The sequence below is a fragment of the Panulirus ornatus genome, chromosome 40 (assembly GCF_036320965.1).
Source record: "Panulirus ornatus isolate Po-2019 chromosome 40, ASM3632096v1, whole genome shotgun sequence".
NCBI lineage: Eukaryota > Metazoa > Arthropoda > Malacostraca > Decapoda > Palinuridae > Panulirus > Panulirus ornatus.
The window spans coordinates 15,516,879-15,539,523 of record NC_092263.1 but is presented as its reverse complement, the minus strand read 5'-3'; the positions used below and the strand labels follow the sequence as shown (position 1 = coordinate 15,539,523).

Sequence of the window (22,645 nt, the reverse complement as noted above, 5' to 3'; positions counted from 1 at the left end):
ACAGTAAACATCATCAACCATATGAGAGCTTAGGAGGTGATGGTCTTTAGTGTACTGGAAGACCATCCTTGAATGTTCAGGTTATCACTTTTTTCCGAAAGTGTAGCGTCATGGCTGATTCTGTGTCCAAATTGCCAATAACGTAGATGTATAGACGAGACTATGGACTACATATCTCTACTGCATCATCTATCGTCTTGCAAACACATGAACAGACTTAGCAATTCACCCAAAAACAATTGATTACAAAGAAGGACGCCAAAGGAACTAATGGTAAATAAATGTATATGGCAGAATAAAAAAAAGCAGACGAAATCCGTTCACTGATACCGTACTGAACCATGACCAGGAGAGAGCTTCACTATAAAAGCTTTGGGCAACACTGCTCATCATCTAGTTCTGTACTTGGCTCACCACAGCAAACACCGTCATGGTAAGGCGTAGTCTCTCTCGCGTTCCCACTCTCCTATATATATATATATATATATATATATATATATATATATATATATATATATATATATATATATGTGTGTGTGTGTTTTTCAGTTCCAACAGTCGTCTTTAACATATATTTTAGAAAGGAACCAAAATATGGGCTCTGTAGTGATACTGATGCAGTAATGCTAAGCAAACAAAGAAATATTTTCACAATCTTTCCTCTGGGATATAAGAGCAGCATATGTTTTCTTGCACAACGTCGTAAAGGAGAATGGAGAGATGAATGTGTGGTTATGGCTGATTTCATTATTTCCTGCCGGCTCGGAAAAAGATGTCAGTGCTTCACAGAGACCCTGTGTAACACAGCTCACTCTAGTAAAAGGCATTTTGCACTGCCTTTAGCAGTGACAATAACAATGATAATCAAGCGTACCTTACTTACTTATATACATATATATATATATATATATATATATATATATATATATATATATATATATATATATATATATATATATATATATATGGACTGATGTTTCAAAATACACACACGCACACACATCCATTCACTAGTAACGGGTGTGATGACGGCAGGGACGTGCGCGGAGCCGTCATGCTTTCAGTTTTGGAATGACTTGCGCATCTGTGAGACTTTCAATCGTTTGTCACTTTGCTTAGTCTTTAATCATAGCGTGAGACACACAGCAAAAGATGCCGTTAGTGGTTTGTCAGTAAGAATGTTGGTCAAAGAGGAAAAAAATATTCCATAAGAAATTCTCACATAGATTATTACAGCCTTTCATTTTTTGCTGCTGTGACCAGGAAAATGTGAACTTATCATCTATTCTCTCGTCTTTACCTAAGGTTCCAACGCACAGATTTCGCTCCAATAAATCTCTTAGATGTTTCTTTCACTTAAGGACATCATATCTTCTATAACTTTACTGAAAGAGAGAAATGTTTCCACCCATCTTTGCGGAAAAATATCATCCTCATATTTCAAAGTGCTTCAATATTTCGTCTGGTTATTGTCATAACCACATCAACAGACCTGAAGCTAGACGAACGTTCTTTCCACACATGCGTAGTCTCCACCAACACGGCCGATCATCAACCTTCGTCACGAATCTGCCTCACACGATCTGCTTTCATCTCTTCCCCTGACGCTTCTAGGAATGTGATGATGTGCTCTTCTGTTCTCTTAGAAATATGTCTGCTTCTTTTTATTGGTATAGTTTGATATCATTTCCTCAGAGTCTCCAATACTTGTCGTCTTCCAAGATTAGCATCAGCCGGCATCATTCTTTTCCATAACATTTCTGGGTATTCGTATTTTCTTTTATCTTTTTTTTAACACTAGACGAAAGGAGACAAGGCCCCACTGAAGTGGCTTTAAGAAATACTTCTACTCTTTAAACACACACATCTCGTTTACTTCTCAGCCTCATCTAAGGAAAGCTAAATACTCTTCAAAAACATGATGAATACATGTGATGATTTACTCATCAACTTCCACTCTCACCATTACAACAATTAGTATTCCAAGTGCTTTTCAGGAAATAACATGCGTTTCTCATATTCGTCTTCAACCATGTCTAATCTATTTAACAAGATGGTCGCTTAATAAACTGAAGAATCTATTCGTAACTGCTTTACTTCAACATCTCTAATCTAGAACTATTTCCCTTACCTGCTCTTTCCTCGTACTCATATAAAACCATCTCCCACGTACCTTGTTCTTAAAGTGATTGGTTTGGATCATCACCCTTGAATTTTTAAGTAAACCCTAAGGACTGATTTCCAGCAAACTACCAATATTCACAGGCAAGAAGTTCCTACAAATGACTGGAGTGTACTTCATAACCTCTTGTTGTTGATGTGATGTCAGCTGTTCATCTGACTATATGTGGCATTAATTCTTTACAGAGGCTGGTGTTGGTCACAGTGGGCATGGCCCTCCTGCTGGCGTCAGGCCAGGCTGGGCCCGACGTGAGTGCCTTCTCCAGTTCCGCCATCGGTGGACACAGTGGTGGTGGCAGCGGAGGACACGGAAGCGGTGGCTTCTCCAGCGGCGGTTTCGGATCTGGCGGAGGTGGCGGAGGGTATAGCGGCAGCTCCTCCGGTGGTGGACACGGTGGTGGTTCCTCCGTCGGTGGAGGCTACAGCGGCGGCTCCTCCGGTGGTGGAGGACACGGTGGTGGTTCCTCCGTTGGCGGAGGCTACAGCGGCGGCTCCTCCGGTGGCGTAGGACACGGTGGTGGCTCCTCTGTCGGTGGAGGCTACAACGGTGGCTCCTCCGGTGGTGGAGGACACGGTGGTGGCTCCTCCATTGGTGGTGGTGGTGGAGGATACGGCGGTGGCTCCTCCGGTGGTGGAGGAGGAGGTGGAGGATACGGCGGTGGCTCCTCCGGTGGCTACGGCTCGGGTGCAGGTGGTGATGGTGGCAGGAGTAGTGCCAGGGCAAGCATAAGCTTTAACTTTAAACATAATCGAGGGGGATCTGGGGGTGGCTACGGTGGTGGTTCCGGAGGTCATACAGGCTCCGGAGGTGGATCTGGAGGAGACTACGGTGCATCTATAGGAGGTGGCGCTCATGGTGGATCTGGAGGTGGATCTGGAAGTGGCTACGGAGGTGGATCTATAGGAGGTGGTGGTCATGGTGGATCCGGAGGTGGACTTGGAGGTGGCTACGGAAGTGGATCTGCAGGAGGAAGTGGTGGATCTGGAGGTGGCTACAGTGGTGGATCAGGTGGTGGTCATGGTGGATCCGGCGGTGGTTATGGTGGTGGATCCCAAGGAGGAGGTCACGGCGGCTCCGGAGGTGGATCTGCAGGAGGTTATAGTGGTGGCCCTGTAGGTGGAGGTGGATCTGGAGGTGGCTACGGCGATGGTTCCGTAGGAGGAGGTCATGGAGGCTCCGGAGGTGGATTTGGAGGTGGCTACGGCGGTGGTTTCGTAGGAGGAGGTCATGGAGGCTCAGGAGGTGGATCTGGAGGAGGGTACGGCGGTGGTTCCGTTGGAGGAGGTCATGGAGGCTCAGGAGGTGGATCTGGAGGAGGGTACGACGGTGGTTCCGTAGGAGGAGGTCATGGAGGCTCCGGAGGTGGATCTGGAGGAGGGTACGGCGGTGGTTCCATTGGAGGAGGTCATGGAGGCTCCGGAGGTGGTTCTGGAGGAGGGTACGACGGTGGTTCCGTTGGAGGAGGTCATGGAGGCTCAGGAGGTGGATCTGGAGGAGGGTACGGCGGTGGTTCCGTTGGAGGAGGTCATGGAGGCTCCGGAGGTGGATCTGGAGGAGGGTACGACGGTGGTTCCGTAGGAGGAGGTCATGGAGGCTCCGGAGGTGGATCTGGAGGAGGGTACGGCGGTGGTCCCGTAGGAGGAGGAAGCCATGGAGGCTCCGGGGGTGGATTTACTTCTGGCTACGGAAAATAAACCATACCTAATAAAAACTTAGATCCGCATTATGAATACAAGTTCCAAAGATTGTGTTAATGAGCTTGGCTTTATCCTCACTGTCACAGTGGAACATTACTCTATGAAAATTGTACATTCATAAGCTGTGTCGTAAAATGTTAAAAGCCAACCTTTCCTAAAGCTTGTAATTTTCAGATGAATTTGTTCCAATTATGTAAATATTCTTCATAACATAAATCCATTCTTTTCATTTTTGTTGTGTAAACACTGACTGTACGACATACTCAGGAGGATTTCATTGTATATAAAGGATATATTTATTGATTTTTTCTTTTCTTACATGTGATGTACAGTATAGCTGTAAAGGAAGACTAAATATATAGCCTCAGTGTTGATGCTGGATCATTACTGATGAATCAATATGTTTAATTTTGTTCAAGTGATTCGATACCTTTCCACCAACGTATTCATACCCTGATGACCATACCCTCTGAAGACCAGATATGATATATCTTAATGACTAAAATTTTGTTTTTGTTTCATTAATGTAAATCTAGCTTCAGTCGCTAATTATCTCACTGTCTTTCTTTAGTCTTTTCTTTAAGCTCTGACTGTGCTTACATTCAGGAATAATGCACAATACTTGTAAGCATCGCTGATCCTATATTTCTCGTCTTATCTCTTCCTTGTTCACTTTACAGTTAAAAAAAGGAAAAAAAAAGCTGTCTGTTTCACAGATAAATGATAACTGTCATTGACATTCATCTGATAGAGATGAAAATATTGTCTTTGATGTACACATGAAAATATCTACAGTATTCTAACTGCCAATTCTCACATCCTGATAGGAAACTGTGAAGAGGTTATCTTTAGCCTTAGGCAGAAATTATGAGACAGGAGTGTATGCTTTTCTTATATGTTCAACAGAAAATAATTTGATTAATAGAAGTGGCCGTTGTGTATGTCTATGTAAACAATAAGAATAGATTCTGCACGAAAATAATTCTATTACTGTTATTATTTACTGTTATTATTTACTTATTGCGCTAATCTACCTACTTTTCGTCTGTTGTTGCTGTTATTTTCCATCATCCACGTTCACCATATGACGCGTCAACGAGGTGAAGCCAGGGACAGACGAAGAAATGGCCTCATTCACTCACATCCAGACTCTCGATGTCATGAATGATACAGTGGAAACTGCTGATGCAGCAACTTTGTTTCAGCGTCTCTGTCCCTGAAGCAATCGAGGCTCTTCCCGGTGAAGTCTGCCTGAAGTTATACAACCTTGTTGGAGTTTCGTTTTCCTTCAAGACTCAGTTCCAGCTGACCTCATGCAAAGTGAGTATTTTCCAGTTCATGTAATTATTTTTTTTTTCTTCAGTAAACATCGCATTTATCATGTATTACAAGAACGCTTTCATTTCTAAATAAAATCATCTTTAGATGAGATGTTGAAGGCCAGGAAAAGGATCCTGACAAATATGGTCGAGCAAGACGAAGGGTCATCACAAGTCATAGTTTGTGTTTAGATTTCCCAGGCGTCGTAAGAATTACTTTTACCTAGATGTCAAAAGCTGTAATGGTGAATATCACGTACTCTCCGCTCGCGTCGCAACCTTTGAGGAAAAAATGAATAAGACTAATAGATTAGCACCCTGTTGTCTGTCACAGTGAAGGACATGGTTTTGATACCAGAAGACTTGAGGTCCATGGCAAGGTAATCCTCCTCTCGCACTTCCTAAATATGAACGTATTCCGTCCGCAGTCGAAGAAACAATAAGGAAGAATATAAGGGAAAAGATATGAAGGAATAGAAATGATGTATTTCAGGAAAAAAAGAAAAAAAAAAAAATATATATATATATATATATATATATATATATATATATATATATATATATATATATATATATATATATATATATATATATATATATATATATATATATATATATATATATATATATATATATATATATATATATACTGGTTGTATGATATTTCAATTATACGATGCATTTTCCTCACACACTACATACATTGCCTGGTTCATGTGTGGACCTATGATGGAGTGACGTTAATATTTTGGCCATGTATGCTGCTGGCCATGTATGTCATCGGCATCAATCGTTATACACAGGGAAGTTCCTCACGCGTGCGCCATAAGCTGCTTATTAAACTGAAAGCTGATAATTCACGGGACCTACGCAAGGTTATACGTGTTTCGAGGACACGGCGCATGAGTCAACCACGGAACTTGGCTGTTGTAATTACCCCTACTAGCTTCGAGATAACCACCATACGTGTGACTGTGACGAAGCCAAGTGTTAGAATAACGTCTGTGACGGACAAATTTCAACCATCACTCAGAAGTCCAAATGCCTCAGTTACTGACGTTAGGAAAGAGATATGAATGTTATCATTCAACTCAGCTTCTCAAACATGTATAAATTCAACCATAAACTAGAGGATTTTTCTAACATAAAAGTGGACTTAGCAATATATATATATATATATATATATATATATATATATATATATATATATATATATATATATATATATATATATATATATATATATATATCCCTGGGGATAGGAGAGAAAGAATACTTCCCACGTATTCCCTGTGTGTCGTAGAAGGCGACTAAAAAGGGAGGGAGCGGGGGGCTGGAAATCCTCCCCTCGTTTTTAATTTTCCAAAAGGAGGAACAGACAAGGGAGCCAAGTGAGAATTTCCCTCAAAGGCTCAGTCCTCTGTTCTTAACGCTACACCGCTAACGCGGGAGATGGCGAATAGTATGAAAAAAAAGAAATATATATATATATATATATATATATATATATATATATATATATATATATATATATATATATATATATATATATATATCGAGAGATGGAGCCTCTTGAGTACAAAGTTACCTCCTTGTATGCACAAATAGCTAATCACAGGCAAGTATCAACAAACTTGCATAAACACAATTAAGTTTTGATGATTTTGGAATTGCTCTAGATTTTGATTTTTCTTTTTTTAGTTTCCTTAGCCTGCCCTTTATCCTCATGTGTATCGGATCAATCTATCATCAGTTTTCTCGTTTGATACATATAAGATGCTGCTATTGCTTTTGTGGTACTAGGTATCTTAACATTGTCTAGCTGCTCCTTATGGAATAAAAAGTTACACAGCGCAGTAAAACCTCGTAAAAGTTGCTGAATATACTTAAGTGTCACTTCGTAATACTACCCCAACCTCCGTTTTCTCTCGTTCAACTCGACGAGAGACTGTCTAGGATTGACATCAATGCATGAAGCAGACATGAAGATGGTTCCTCAAATTCTTCATATAGAACGCTGCAAATCATATCAATTCTTTTTATAAGGATGATAAATGGGTCCCATATTTCTCACAGTGTTTCGGGTGAGTAGAGTAATATAGCAAATTTGTAATATGATAATGTAGTGTAGAGGCACATACACATTTCATGAATTTTACATGCTGTATTCTGCAAGTCCTAAAATGAGTCTACTAATGTCAGGCAGTCAGATCTCTTGCTAATCTTATATAAAGATATACATATGTGTAACTTAATGTAACCACACGTGTGTTTGTGTATTTATCTGATTAAGTAAAATGTTGACCGAAGGTCATGTTTACCATTTTATTAGCTGCAGAGGGCAAACATCTCACCATATAGGACAATAATTTATTCTGAGAATTTGTTGGTGATTTACAAGCATTGCGTCTAACCTCACAATTAAAATTCACAAATATTTGACAAAAAATTATGATACTGATGATCCTCATGGATGTAATGGAATTTCTTCATTTTATATCCTATCCCCTTGCCTTAGTAACCTACTCAGCTTCGAATTTGTTTTGAAATTAAAAGATGTTTTAGGTTAAGCGGTGACGAAGGTGGTTTGCGAAAACTAACGGCTGAAGTGGGCAGTCATTCCTGTTGAGATAAACTGTTTACGGTATATGCTTTTGGTGAGAGCTTTAAGCATGATGCCGCAAGATGCACCAAGGATACGGGGGCAGTAGCTGTGTATATATAGGCTTTAGAGCTTGTGCTTTTTATCCAGACTCATCAAGCTGGTCTGAGCAAGTCCACCAGCATGGTGAGCAGCAAACATCTCAGCAGTAGTTATCATTCCTACAGAGAAAGTAAAAGAAAACTGGTATTCTGTCGTACAGATACAAAGACATTAAATCTTCTCTCTTTCCAGAGGTTCGCCCTTATCTTCGTCTGCGTGGCTCTTCTTGCCATCGCAAGCGAAGCCTCGCCAGGCGGGTCGTATGGTGGAGGAGGACGCGGACGCTCAAGAGGCGGCGGCGGTGGTGGGGGAGGACATGGACGCTCAAGAGGCGGCGGCGGTGGTGGAGGATACGGAGGCTCAAGAGGCGGCGGCGGTGGTGGAGGATACGGAAGCTCAAGAGGCGGCGGCGGTGGCGGTGGAGGATACGGAGGCTCAAGAGGCGGTGGCGGTGGTGGCGGTGGATACGGAGGGTCAGGAGGCGGTGGCGGTGGATACGGAGGGTCAGGAGGCGGTGGCGGTGGATACGGAGGGTCAGGAGGCGGTGGCAGTAGTGGTGGACACGGAGGTTCAGGAGGCGGTGGAGGTGGTGGAGGGTATGGAGGCTCAAGAGGCGGTGGCAGTGGTGGCGGTGGATATGGAGGCTCAAGAGGCGGCGGCGGTGGCGGTGGAGGATACGGAGGCTCAAGAGGCGGTGGCGGTGGTGGTGGTGGATACGGAGGCTCAAGAGGCGGTGGCGGTGGCGGTGGTGGATACGGAGGCTGAGATAGAGGAGGCGGGTAATGGAGGAGAATGTGGGCAAGTACACTGGCAATAACCTGAGTGATGATCCTAGAAGAAATATTCTGTCACTAGAACTGAATCTCTACACAGCACTGTCTAGTATTATCTGATTACACTGTGTCTACTGTAGCAGTTACAGATACTTTGCTTGTAGTACTTGTAGTACATTCATATATCTGGGATTACAAAATAAAGTGGTAAAAAAGATGAATCATGTGTAATTTTACATTACATTTTGTTACTAAACTAAGGTAGAAATATAAACGTACTCTTACTTCCCATGTCAGGAACATATAGGTCTTTCCACCATAAGAAACGCCACACTGACAAAACACACAGACCGAAATAACCCAAGAAGCATTTAACAACCTCGTTACTGATAGTGACGGATGCACGGGCCGCCTGGGGTCGGGCCAACTTGGGCTCGAATCCTGAACAGGACATTGAACACGTCTAACAGTATGCTTCGAACCAACGACCTCAGTCTACTCGTTAAAACATTATGACTAGGTTCTTGTCGTAAGGCCTGACCTAGTGAAAACCATGGTTGTGTTCAGAAGAGATGGCCTCAGCTGGTGAGATGCCTGGAACATCTATCTCATCGTTCGTCCCACGAATACTCAGGAGGGAAGTGAGGCAGTAAATGAAGACAACTGTTAGAAGGTATAGACGCTCCTGGATATAACTTGGGGGAGAGAATCTCTGCTAACGTGTTCAGGATATGGTGTGGTTAATGGTATTAAATACCGAATGTCAATGTTATCTCTAATATTGTCATTAGTATTTGAAGTGGCCACAGTAGGTAAGGTCATGTAAGATGGCACTACATTATACACAATATACACATCCACCTAAAGAAGCAGTCTACACTACGGCTACACAAGGGCTGACCTGTGCCAGTACTGACACGTCCAAAAACGGGTTTGGTGAATCTTTACGGACACACACACACACACACACACACACACACACACACACACTCATGCACACACACACACACACACACACACAGTATGTCACCGCAGTGACAGTGTGTATGGTCTTGGAATTATCTTGAATACCTGACGTGTTCCAAGTTATTTCATTTGGTGGTTCTTGAACTAACGGTGTTGACCATGATGACCCTAGTAATCAATAGACCTAAGGCAGAAAGGATCAACGAACCATAAGAGTCATGTATATCCTCAGAGAGGATATATTTCTGTTGCAATTGCACCGTGACAAATATTGTCTTGACGTCTCTCATTTAGAGAAAACGTAGTGTGCTGGCAAGAGGGATGTGGACTAAAGCATTCCTAACGATCACTCAGAAATGTAGCGAGTAATAATCTGTTTTTTCATTTGTAATATGTGAATCCGAATCAAATTAATTAACTGACACATGGACATATAACATAAAAATTTTCTTACCGAAAGTAGACGATTCAAACTATGACTAATGTATATGTCAATGGGTAAATCATACACACACACACACACACACACACACACACACACACACACACACACACATATATATATATATATATATATATATATATATATATATATATATATATATATATATATATATATATATATTCCCCAGGATCAGTTTTATTCAGTGATATGGTTGTATAGTGCGTATGAGTGTATATCATTTAGAGCATAAAACTTTGAATTGTTATTGGGCTGACTCAAAGTAAGACGTAATTACCCGACTCAGTTGCATACTGGGAGAAAAGTGTTTCTTTTTCCGCATATCAGAAACTGATATGGAGGGCTTGTGCATGACGTGCTGTGTGGGTGACGTAAGTGGAAGACTTCAAGTCATCAGCCATAAGAAGGAGCTACACAACAGGTTATCAACTACCTTGCACAATGTTAGAATGACGGATCTTGAAACAAAGGAGGAATCAGCATGAGTAAAAATATCCTTCCAAATACAATATACAGAAGTCTGACGAATTGAACTGCTTGAGAATTCATTAAAGAAAGACGGAGTGTCATATATATATATATATATATATATATATATATATATATATATATATATATATATATAAATATATATATATATATAAATATATATATATATATATATATATATATATATATATATTTATATATATATATATATATATATATATATATATATATATATATATATATATATATTCAATATAGAAATATTGAGTGTCATATATATGAACATTATAGAAAGATGGGGTGTCATATATATCACCACTATAGAAAGATGGGGTGTCATATATATATCATCAAAAAACTATCCAGTAAATCTCGTCTTTACTTTCGTTGTGGCTGGGTGTATGTGTTTGCATATATTTGTGTATAAAGTAATGTAGGCACACGTGTGCTTGTGTGCTTATCTGATTAAGTAGAATGTTGACCTAAGGTCATGTTCATCAGCGTATAAGGTGCAGTGAGCAAGTATCTCACCATATATGACAATCTTTCATTCTGAAAATTTGTTGGTGATCAGCAAGTGTCGCCTCTCTTCTCACAGCTATAAATAACAAATATTTGTCAAAAAATTATGATATTGATGATCATCATAGAAGCAATGGAATTTCTTGATTTTCTAACAAATACACTTGGCTCAGTAACTTACTCAGCGGCGAGGCTGGGTTGAAAATAGAAAATGTTTTAGATTAAGCGGTGACGAAGGTGGTCTGCGAAAACTAACGGCTGAAGTCATCCCTGTTGAGAAAAACTGTTTACGGTATATGCTTTTTGATGAGAGCTTGAAGCGTGATGCCGCAAGATGCACCAAGGATGCGAGGGCAGTAGCTGAGTATATATAGGCTTCAGAGCTTGTGCTTTTCATCCAGACTCATCAAGCTGGTCTGAGCAAGTCCACCAGCATGGTGAGCAGCAAACATCTCAGCAGTAGTTATCATTCCTACAGAGAAAGTAAAAGAAAACTGGTAGTCTGTCGTATAGATACAAAGACATTAAATCTTTCTCTCTTTCCAGAGGTTCGCTCTTATCTTCGTCTGCGTGGCTCTTCTTGCCATCGCAAGCGAAGCCTCGCCAGGCGGGTCGTATGGTGGAGGAGGACGCGGACGCTCAAGAGGCGGCGGCGGTGGTGGGGGAGGACATGGACGCTCAAGAGGCGGCGGCGGTGGTGGAGGATACGGAGGCTCAAGAGGCGGCGGCGGTGGTGGAGGATACGGAGGCTCAAGAGGCGGCGGTGGTGGTGGTGGCGGTGGATACGGAAGTTCAGGAGGCGGTGGCGGTGGTGGTGGATACAGAGGTTCAGGAGGCGGTGGCGGTGGTGGAGGGTATGGAGGCTCAAGAGGCGGTGGCGGTGGGGGTGGTGGATACGGAGGCTCAAGAGGCGGTGGCGGTGGTGGTGGTGGATACGGAGGCTCAAGAGGCGGTGGCGGTGGTGGTGGTAGAGGATACGGAGGCTCAAGAGGCGGTGGCGGTGGCGGTGGCGGTGGTAGAGGATACGGAGGCTGAGATGGAGGAGGCGGTAATGGAGGAGAATGTGGACAAGTATACTGGCAGTAACCTGAGTGATGATCCTAGAAGAAATATTCTGTCACTAGAACTGAATCTCTACACAGCACTGTCTAGTATTATCTGATTACACTGTATCTACTGTACAGTTTTTCAGAAAAATTTGCTTGAAAAAAATTTTAATACATTCATATATCTGGGAATTTCAAAATAAAGTTGTAAAGAAAATAAATCAGTATTTAATTTTTTTATCATATTTTGGGTTTTTAAACTAAGATAGAAATACAAAAAGTTTCCCTTTTTTCCCCCTGTCAGCAACTAAGGCGTCAATGGCCCCGACACCCACCCCTGACAAAACAAAACTGACCGAAATGAAACCCCAAAAAAGGGTCTTAACAACCTGTTTTCTGATCGTTTATGTAAAGTAAAGATCGTGACGTATGACGATTAAAATATTAATCGAATATCCTTCGTCTTACGTTTGTGAAACTACGAAAATTTTAGACTTGGGCAAATTTTCCCCCCACTCACACAACACCCTGTTTCTTTTTTTTTAAAACCCAACGTACAACTCGGAGGTATATGAAAAACGAATAAAGTGCATATGAACGCGCACTTTCATAAAAATGTGCAAACCTCCAACAGCCAGGATCGAAACCCGAACCCCTTGGGGTGGTAAAGGGTCTTTTCCCGTTAAAAAAGTTAAGCAACCCTAAATTTTAGTTTTAAGAACAAGGGCAAGAATCAAATTTTCCTTGTTTAATCCCGTTCCCAAAAAAAAAAAATTTATTTTATTTACGGGGTTTAAAAGCCAAAATTTATTTTTAAAATTTAAAATTCTGCCCAAAACAAAAAAATTTTCATTGAAACCCCTTTATTGAATCCAAAAAACAATTATAACATTAAAATTACTGAAAAAATCTATACAAATTGGATAGCTTTATTGTTTAGAAAAATTTGCCCAAAAAAATTCCCCCTCTGGTCCACATAATAAGTCTGATTTGCTTTTTGCCCCAAAATCCCAACACACCCGACCTAAAATTCGGGCACTTCGTGTTTGCCAAATGGCGTCCTAGGGGACGTCTCTTCGTTTTTTTTATCAAAATTTACTGTTACATTTCTTTTGTGTAAACTTTTCCCCAGGGTTTGAAAAGACAAAGAAAAATGCTCCTGAAAAAATTATCGTATTTCATTTTCCCCGTGGGCTCATGGGAAATAATAAAAATATAAAATATATATAATAAAAATATATATATAAAAATAAAATATAAAAATAATATAATAAAATAATATAAAATTAAAATATATAAAATATTTTTTTTTGTGTGTGTGTGTGGGGTGTTTTGTGTGTTTGTGTGTGTTTCCCCAGGACCAAATTTTTTTTTTCAGGGGTACGTTTTTTATAGTGCTGTGAGTCATTTAAAACAAAAAACTTTAAGTTGTTATTGGGCCCCGGAAATCAAAAATAAGACTAAAATTACCCAATAAGTTACATACCGTGTGAAAAAATAAAAAAAATGGGTTCTTTTTTTTGCATGCAGAAACGCTACAGAGGACTTGGCAAAAACGAGCTGTGTCGGTGAGACATCTGTGGATAAAATTTAAGTCATCTGCCCACAACAGGAGCACAAAAACAGGTCATCCACTAAAAAACCCTTTCACAATGTTAAAGGGAAAGAAAAGGAGAGGGAAAAAGCATGAGAAGATGTGTTTGTCCCCAAACATAATGTATAAAGTCTGACTAAAAAAACGCCTTTAGGATTCATTTATAGAAAGAAAGGGGTGTCATAATTTTATTCATCATTATAGAAAGATGGGGTGGGCAATATAATTTTCATTACAGGGAAAAATTGGGGGGCTCATACATATCGTCATTGTAGAAAAAATAGGGGTTGTATATAACCCCCCCTTGTGAAAAATGGGGGGTCATATAAATCATTTATTGTAGAAAGAGGGGTGTCATAAAATAAATTTCATTTAAAAAAAATGGGGGTCTCATAAATCTCATTGTAGAAAGATGGGGTGTCCAAAATAATATCAAACATTGGGGAAAATGGGGTGTCATATAAAAATCATCATTGTTAAAAAAGATGGGGTGTCCAAAATATATCATATTGTAAAAAGATGGGGTATTTAAAATATATATTAACATCAATCCCATCCAAATAAATCCATCTTTACCTTTGGGGTTTGGCTGGGGGTGATGTGTTTTTCATGTACTTTTGTGTAAACTTAAAAGTAGCCCCAAAAACGTGTGTTTGCGTATGTATCTTCTTAAGCGAAATTTTTGACCCCAAGGTAATGTTTATCATTCTAAAGCGGGAGTGGGCAAAAAAACCCTTTAAAATATTTGACAAATCTTTTATCCTGAAAATTTTTTTAGGGGAAAATTTTCAAGTATCGCCTCTCATCACAAAACTTTAAAAAAACCCCCAATAACTGTTTTAAAGGGAAATTTTAAAATTGATTTCATCAAGAAGTAATGGAAATTTTTTTTTCATTTCATATCCCTCCACTTGCCCTTTGTAGCTTACTGAGCCCTCCCAGGGGTGTGTTGAAAATGAAAGATGGTTTAGGTGGGAAAAAGGGTGACGAAGGTGGTTTCGAAAACTAACAGCTGAATTTGGGGAAACATTTCCCGTTGAGAAAAAAGGGCCCCCTTTAAAGGTATATGGGTTTTTTTGGGGAAAGCTTTTAAGCATATGCCGCAAGAAAGCACCAAGGATACGGGGGGAGTACTGTGTAATAAAAAAATTTTTGGGGCCTTTTTTTTGAGCCTGGCCTTTTCCAAACCCAAACGCAACCCAAGGGTGGTCTTAGCAAGTCCAAAACCCCCATGGTGACAGCAAACAAACCCCAAGCATAGTTAAATTTTTCCTAAAAGAGAAAGTAAAAAAAAATATTTTATTCTGCCATGCAGGTACAAAGAACCCCAAATCTTCTCTCTTTCCAAGGGTTTGCCCTTATCTTCGTCTGCGTGGCCCCTTCCCTTGGGCCCCGCAAGGGGAAGCCTCGCCAGGCGGGGCCCTAGGTAGAGGGGGACGTGGAACCGCTCAAAAAAGGGGGCGGTTTGGGGGGGGGAAAGGGGGGATACGGAAGCTCAAGAGGCGGGCGGCGGTGGGGTGGACACGGAAAATTCAAGGGGGCGGTGGCGGTAAATGGTGGATACGGGGGGCAGGGGGGTGGTGGCGGGGGGGGGTAGAGGGTACGGAGGCTCAAAAAAGGGGTGGCGGTGGTGGCCCGGGGGAAAACGGGGGCTCAAGAGGCGGTTGGTGGTGGGGTGGGGGATACGGGGGCTCAAGAGGGGGGTGGCGGTAGGGGGTTTGGGGGATACGGAGGCTCTAAGGCGGGGCGGTGGTTTTGGTTTTGGGTACGGAAAGGGTCCAAAAAGGGGGTGGCGGGGGGGCGGTGGTGGGAAAACGGGGGCTCTAAGGCGGTGGCGGTGGCGGGGGTGGATTTGGAGGCTCAAGAGGCGGTGGCGGTGGCGGGGGGGTGGGGAAGGGTACGGAGGCTGAATGGAGGAGGCGGTAATGGGGGAGAATGTGGGGCAAAGTATACTGGCAAATAACCTGAGTGATGAAAACCTAAAGAAATATTTTTGTCACTAAAACTGAAACTCTACACGCACTGTCTAAATATTATCTGATTACACTGTGTCTACTGTAGCATTACAGATACTTTTGCTTGTAGTAAATTGTAAACATTCATATATCTGGGATTACAAAAAAAAAAGGTAAAAAAAAATAAAACAGTTAATTTTTCATTATATTTTTTTATTAAACTAAGAAAAAAAAACAAAGTAAACCCCTTTCTTCCCATTCATATATATATATATATATATATATATATATATATATATATAATATATATATATATAATATATATATATATATATATATATATATATATTCCCCGGACCAGCTTTTATTCAGTGATATGGTTGTATAGTGCGTATGAGTGTATATCATTTAGAGCATAAAACTTTAAGTTGTTATTGGGCTGACTCAAAGTAAGACGTAATTACCCGACGCAGTTGCATACTGGGAGAAAAGTGTTTCTTTTTCCGCATGTCAGAAACTGATATAGAGGGCTTGTGCATGACGTGCTGTGTGGGTGACGTAAGTGGAGACTTCAAGTCATCAGCCATAAGAAGGAGCTACACAACAGGTTATCAACTACCTTGCACAATGTTAGAATGACGGATCTTGAAACAAAGGAGGAATAAGCATGAGTAAGAATATCATTCCAAGTACAATATACAGAAGTCTGACGAATTGAACTGCTTGAGAATTCATTAAAGAAAGATGGTGTGTCATATATATATATATATATATATATATATATATATATATATATATATATATATATATATATATATATATATATATATATATATCATCAATATAGAAAGATTGAGTGTCATATATATGAACATTATAGAAAGATGGGGTGTCCTATATATCATCAATAAACTATCCAGTAAATCTCGTCTTTACTTTCGTTGTGGCTGGGTGTATGTGTTTGCATATATTTGTGTATAAAGTAATGTAGGCACACGTGTGCTTGTGTACTTATCTGATTAAGTAGAATGTTGACCTAAGGTCATGTTCATCAGCGTATAAGCTGCAGTGAGCAAGTATCTCACCATATATGACAATCTTTCATTCTGAAATTTTGTTGGTGATTTGCAAGTGTCGCCTCTCTTCTCACAGCTATAGATAACAAATATTTGTCAAAAAATTATGATATTGATGATCATCATAGAAGCAATGGAATTTCTTGATTTTCTAACCCATACACTTGGCTCAGTAACTTACTCAGCGGCGAGGCTGGGTTGAAAATAGAAAATGTTTTAGATTAAGCGGTGACGAAGGTGGTTTGCGAAAACTAACGCCTGAAGTCATTCCTGTTGAGAAAAACTGTTTACGGTATATGCTTTTTGATGAGAGCTTGAAGCGTGATGCCGCAAGATGCACCAAGGATGCGAGGGCAGTAGCTGAGTATATATAGGCTTCAGAGCTTGTGCTTTTCATCCAGACTCATCAAGCTGGTCTGAGCAAGTCCACCAGCATGGTGAGCAGCAAACATCTCAGCAGTAGTTATCATTCCTACAGAGAAAGTAAAAGAATACTGGTATTCTGTCGTATAGATACAAAGACATTAAATCTTTCTCTCTTTCCAGAGGTTCGCTTTTATCTTCGTCTGCGTGGCTCTTCTTGCCATCGCAAGCGAAGCCTCGCCAGGCGGGTCGTATGGTGGAGGAGGACGCGGACGCTCAAGAGGCGGCGGCGGTGGTGGGGGAGGACATGGACGCTCAAGAGGCGGCGGCGGTGGTGGAGGATACGGAGGCTCAAGAGGCGGCGGCGGTGGTGGAGGATACGGAGGCTCAAGAGGCGGCGGCGGTGGTGGTGGCGGTGGATACGGAAGTTCAGGAGGCGGTGGCGGTGGTGGTGGATACAGAGGTTCAGGAGGCGGTGGCGGTGGTGGAGGGTATGGAGGCTCAAGAGGCGGTGGCGGTGGCGGTGGTGGATACGGAGGCTCAAGAGGCGGTGGCGGTGGTGGTGGTGGATACGGAGGCTCAAGAGGCGGTGGCGGTGGTGGTGGTAGAGGATACGGAGGCTCAAGAGGCGATGGCGGTGGCGGTGGTAGAGGATACGGAGGCTGAGATGGAGGAGGCGGTAATGGAGGAGAATGTGGACAAGTATACTGGCAGTAACCTGAGTGATGATCCTAGAAGAAATATTCTGTCACTAGAACTGAATTTCTACACAGCACTGTCTAGTATTATCTGATTACACTGTGTCTACTGTAGCAGTTACAGATACTTTGCTTGTAGTACTTGTAATACATTCATATATCTGGGATTACAAAATAAAGTTGTAAAGAAAATAAATCATGTATAATTTTTCATCATATTTTGTTATTAAACTAAGATAGAAATACAAACGTACCCTTACTTCCCATGTCAGCAACATATAGGCGTCAATGCCTGACACCACACTGACAAAACACACTGACCGAAATGACCCAAAAAAGCTCTTAACAACCTCGTTACTGATCGTGATGTATGTACGATCGTGACGTATGACGATTACTATGTAATCGAATATCCTTCGTCTTACGTTTGTGAGCTACGAGGTTTAGACTGGTCATTTCCCATCAGGCTCACACAATCATCATGTAGCTTTTTTTTAACCTAACTGTACAACTCGGAGGTATATGAATACGAATAAAGTGCATATGAACGCGCACTTTCATAGAATGTGCAAACCTCCAACAGCCAGGATCGAACCCGAGACCCGTGAGTGGTAAGGATCTTCCAGTTAGAGTTAAGCAACATAAATATAGTATAAGAACAGGACAAGAATCAAATACCTTGTTTAATCATGTTCAAAATTATGATCACTGTATTGACTGGGGTAATGCCATCTCATTTATTAACTTTAACTTCTGCAATACAAGAAATATCATTGAATCTTCTGTTATTGAATGCACAAACAATTATAACATTAATATTACTGAAAGTCTATACAAATTGGATAGCTTTATTGTTTAGAGAATTTGCAAAAAGTTCCCCATCTGGTCCACATAATAAGTCTGATGTGCTTGTTGCCAAACTCGAACACACCCGACCTACATTCGGGCACTTACGTGTTTGCCAAATGGCGTCCTAGCTACGTCTCTTCGTTGTTTATCAATTGACTGTTACATTTCTTTCGTGTATCTTCCCTGATGATGTGATTAGTACATGAAAGTGCTCCTGAGAACTTATCGTATTACATTTCCCCGTGGACTCATGGGAATATATATATATATATATATATATATATATATATATATATATATATATATATATATATATATATATATATATATATATATATATATGTGTGTGTGTGTGTGTGTGTGTGTGTGTGTGTGTGTGTGTGTGTGTGTGTGTGTTTCCTAGGACCAGTTTTATTCAGGGATACGTTTGTATAGTGCGTGTGAGTCATTTAAAACATAGAACTTTAAGTTGTTATTGGCCTGACTCAAAGTAAGACGTAATTACCCAATACAGTTACATACCGTGTGAAAAGTAAAAGTGCTTCTTTTTCTGCATGTCAGAAACTGCTACAGAGGACTTGTGCATGACGAGCTGTGTCGGTGAGACATCTGTGGATACTTCAAGTCATCTGCCACAATCAGGAGCTACACAACAGGTCATCCACTACCTTGCACAATGTTAGAATGAAACGTGAGAGGAATAAGCATGAGAAGATGTGTTAGTCCAAGCATAATGTATAGAAGTCTGACTAATTGAACTGCTTGAGGATTCATTATAGAAAGATGGGGTGTCATATGTATATATCATCATTATAGAAAGATGGGGTGTCATATATATTATCATTACAGAAAGATGGGGGTCTCATACATATCGTCATTGTAGAAAGATAGGGGTTGTATATATCATCATTGTAGAAATATGGGGTGTCATATATATCATCATTGTAGAAAGATGGGGTGTCATATATATCATCATTGTAGAAAGATGGGGTGTCATATATATCATCATTGTAGAAAGATGGGATGTCATATATATCATCATTGTAGAAAGATGGGGTGTCATATATATCATCATTGTAGAAAGATGGGGTGTCATATATGTATCATCATTGTAGAAAGATGGGGTATTATATATATATTATCATCAATCTATCCAGTAAATCTCATCTTTACTTAGGTTGTGGCTGGATGTATGTGTTTGCATGTACGTATGTGTAACTTAATGTAGCCACACGTGTGTTTGCGTATGTATCTGCTTAAGCGAAATGTTGACCGAAGGTAATGTTTATCATTCTATAAGCTGCAGTGGGCAAACATCTTAACATATTTGACAGTCTTTTATCCTGAAAATTTGTAGGTGATTTGCAAGTATCGCCTCTCATCACAGCTTTAAAATCACCAATATCTGTTAAGGAAATATGATATTGATGTTCATCATAGAAGTAATGGAATTTCTTCATTTCATATCCCATCCACTTGCCTTAGTAGCTTACTGAGCGTCGAGGCTGTGTTGAAATGAAGAGATGGTTTAGGTGAAGCGGTGACGAAGGTGGTTTGCGAAAACTAACAGCTGAAGTGGGCAGTCATTCCTGTTGAGAAAAGCTGTTTACGGTATATGCTTTTGGTGAGAGCTTTAAGCATGATGCCGCAAGATGCACCAAGGATACGGGGGCAGTAGCTGTGTATATATAGGCTTTAGAGCCTGTGCTTTTCATCCAGACGCATCTAGCTGGTCTGAGCAAGTCCACCAGCATGGTGAGCAGCAAACATCTCAGCAGTAGTTATTATTCCTACAGAGAAAGTAAAAGAATACTGGTATTCTGCCATGCAGGTACAAAGACATCAAATCTTCTCTCTTTCCAGAGGTTCGCCCTTATCTTCGTCTGCGTGGCTCTTCTTGCCATCGCAAGCGAAGCCTCGCCAGGCGGGTCGTATGGTAGAGGTGGACGTGGACGCTCAAGAGGCGGCGGTGGCGGCGGTGGAGGAGGATACGGAAGCTCAAGAGGCGGCGGCGGTGGTGGTGGACACGGAAGTTCAAGAGGCGGTGGCGGTAGTGGTGGATACGGGGGTTCAGGAGGTGGTGGCGGTGGTAGAGGGTACGGAGGCTCAAGAGGCGGTGGCGGTGGTGGCGGTGGATATGGAGGCTCAAGAGGCGGTGGTGGTGGTGGTGGAGGATACGGAGGCTCAAGAGGCGGTGGCGGTAGCGGTGGTGGATACGGAGGCTCTAGAGGCGGTGGCGGTGGTGGTGGTGGATACGGAGGCTCAAGAGGGGGTGGCGGTGGCGGTGGTGGATACGGAGGCTCTAGAGGCGGTGGCGGTGGCGGTGGTGGATACGGAGGCTCAAGAGGCGGTGGCGGTGGTGGTGGTGGAGGATACGGAGGCTGAGATGGAGGAGGCGGTAATGGAGGAGAATGTGGACAAGTATACTGGCAGTAACCTGAGTGATGATCCTAGAGGAAATATTTTGTCACTAGAACTGAATCTCTACACAGCACTGTCTAGTATTATCTGATTACACTGTGTCTACTGTAGCAGTTACAGATACTTTGCTTGTAGTACTTGTAGCACATTCATATATCTGGGATTACAAAATATAGAGGTAAAAAAGATGAATCACGTGTAATTCTGCATTATACTTTGTTATTAAACTAAGATAGAAATACAAATGTAATCTTACTTCCTATGTCAGCAACATATAGGTCTTCACTCCCAAACACCACACCGACAAAGCACACTGACCGAAATGACCCAAGAAGCACTTAACAACCTCGTTACTGATCGTGACGTATGCCTGGGGTCGGAAAAACATGGGCTCGAATCCTGTACACGACATTAAACACGTCCAAGAGTAGAGTTCGAACCAAGGATAGCAGTTTACTCGTTAAAAAGCTATGACTAGGTTCTTGTCGTAAGGCCTGACCCAGTGAAAACCATGGTTGTGTTCAGAAGAGATGGCCTCTGCTGGTGAGATGCCTGGAACATCTATCTCATCGTTCGTCCCACGAATACTCAGGAGGGAAGTGAGGCAGTAAATGAAGACAACTGTTAGAAGGTATAGACGCTCCTGGATATGACTTGGGGGAGAGAATCTCTGCTAACGTGTTCAGGATATGGTGTGCTTAATGGTATTAGATACCGAATGTCAATGTTATCTCTAATATTGTCATTAGTATTTGAAGTGGCCACAGTAGGTAAGGTCATGTAAGATGGCACTACATTATACACAATATACACATCCACCTAAAGAAGCAGTCTACACTACGGCTACACGAGCCGCCCTGTGACAGTAATGACACACCTAGGAACGGTTTTGGCGAATCTTTACACACACACACACACACACACACACAGGTAAGTCACCACAGTGACAGTGTGTATGGCCTCGGAATTATCTTGAATACCTGACGTGTTCTAAGGTATTTCAGATGGTGGTTCTTGAATTGACGGTGTTAGCCGTGATGACCTCAGCAGTCAGTTAGCCTTAGCCAGAAAGGACTAACGAACCATGGTGGTCAATCATCGCCTCAGAGAGGACAGAACATGTTGACGTTCCTCATTTACAGAAAACGTGTTGTGTTGGCAAGAGGGCTGTGGACTAAAGCATTCCCAACGATTTCTCAGAAATGTAACAAGGAAATTTCTGTTTTTTAGTATGTGACATTTGAATGAGAGTCCAAACAGTTCTTCTGATACATGGCCATATAGAGTTTTTTTTTTTTTTATCTCAAATAGCCGATTGAAACTAATAGATACGTTTTTTTTTTTTAATTTTCCAAAAGAAGGAACAGAGGGGGCCAGGTGAGGATATTCCGAAAAAGGCCCAGTCCTCTGTTCTTAGCGCTACCTCGCTAATGCGGGAAATGGCGAATAGTTTGAAAAAAAAAAAAAAAAAAAAAAAAAATATATATATATATATATATATATATATATATATATATATATATATATA

At 41.3% G+C, this 22,645-nt stretch overlaps 4 protein-coding genes across 4 annotated transcripts; all 4 read left to right on the top strand.

Moving 5' to 3' along the window:
- The first annotated feature begins 408 nt into the window (after positions 1 to 408).
- On the top strand, positions 409 to 8,892 carry LOC139761468 (uncharacterized). Its single transcript, XM_071685697.1, has 3 exons — positions 409 to 433; positions 2,368 to 5,199; positions 8,095 to 8,892. The coding sequence occupies exons 1-2, from the start codon at positions 431 to 433 to the stop codon at positions 3,874 to 3,876; spliced, it is 1,512 nt and encodes a 503-aa protein (XP_071541798.1). The 5' UTR covers positions 409 to 430; the 3' UTR covers positions 3,877 to 5,199; positions 8,095 to 8,892.
- A 2,623-nt stretch (positions 8,893 to 11,515) lies between these two features.
- On the top strand, positions 11,516 to 12,290 carry LOC139761591 (uncharacterized). Its single transcript, XM_071685849.1, has 2 exons — positions 11,516 to 11,552; positions 11,662 to 12,290. The coding sequence occupies exons 1-2, from the start codon at positions 11,550 to 11,552 to the stop codon at positions 12,148 to 12,150; spliced, it is 492 nt and encodes a 163-aa protein (XP_071541950.1). The 5' UTR covers positions 11,516 to 11,549; the 3' UTR covers positions 12,151 to 12,290.
- Positions 12,291 to 17,186: 4,896 nt separating this feature from the next.
- Positions 17,187 to 18,043, top strand: LOC139761589 (uncharacterized). The gene is made up of 2 exons (XM_071685848.1): positions 17,187 to 17,223; positions 17,333 to 18,043. Exons 1-2 carry the CDS (start codon positions 17,221 to 17,223, stop codon positions 17,813 to 17,815), a joined length of 486 nt encoding a protein of 161 aa, XP_071541949.1. The 5' UTR covers positions 17,187 to 17,220; the 3' UTR covers positions 17,816 to 18,043.
- A 2,387-nt stretch (positions 18,044 to 20,430) lies between these two features.
- On the top strand, positions 20,431 to 21,356 carry LOC139761588 (uncharacterized). The gene is made up of 2 exons (XM_071685847.1): positions 20,431 to 20,451; positions 20,560 to 21,356. The coding sequence occupies exons 1-2, from the start codon at positions 20,449 to 20,451 to the stop codon at positions 21,079 to 21,081; spliced, it is 525 nt and encodes a 174-aa protein (XP_071541948.1). The 5' UTR covers positions 20,431 to 20,448; the 3' UTR covers positions 21,082 to 21,356.
- The last annotated feature ends 1,289 nt before the right edge of the window (positions 21,357 to 22,645 follow it).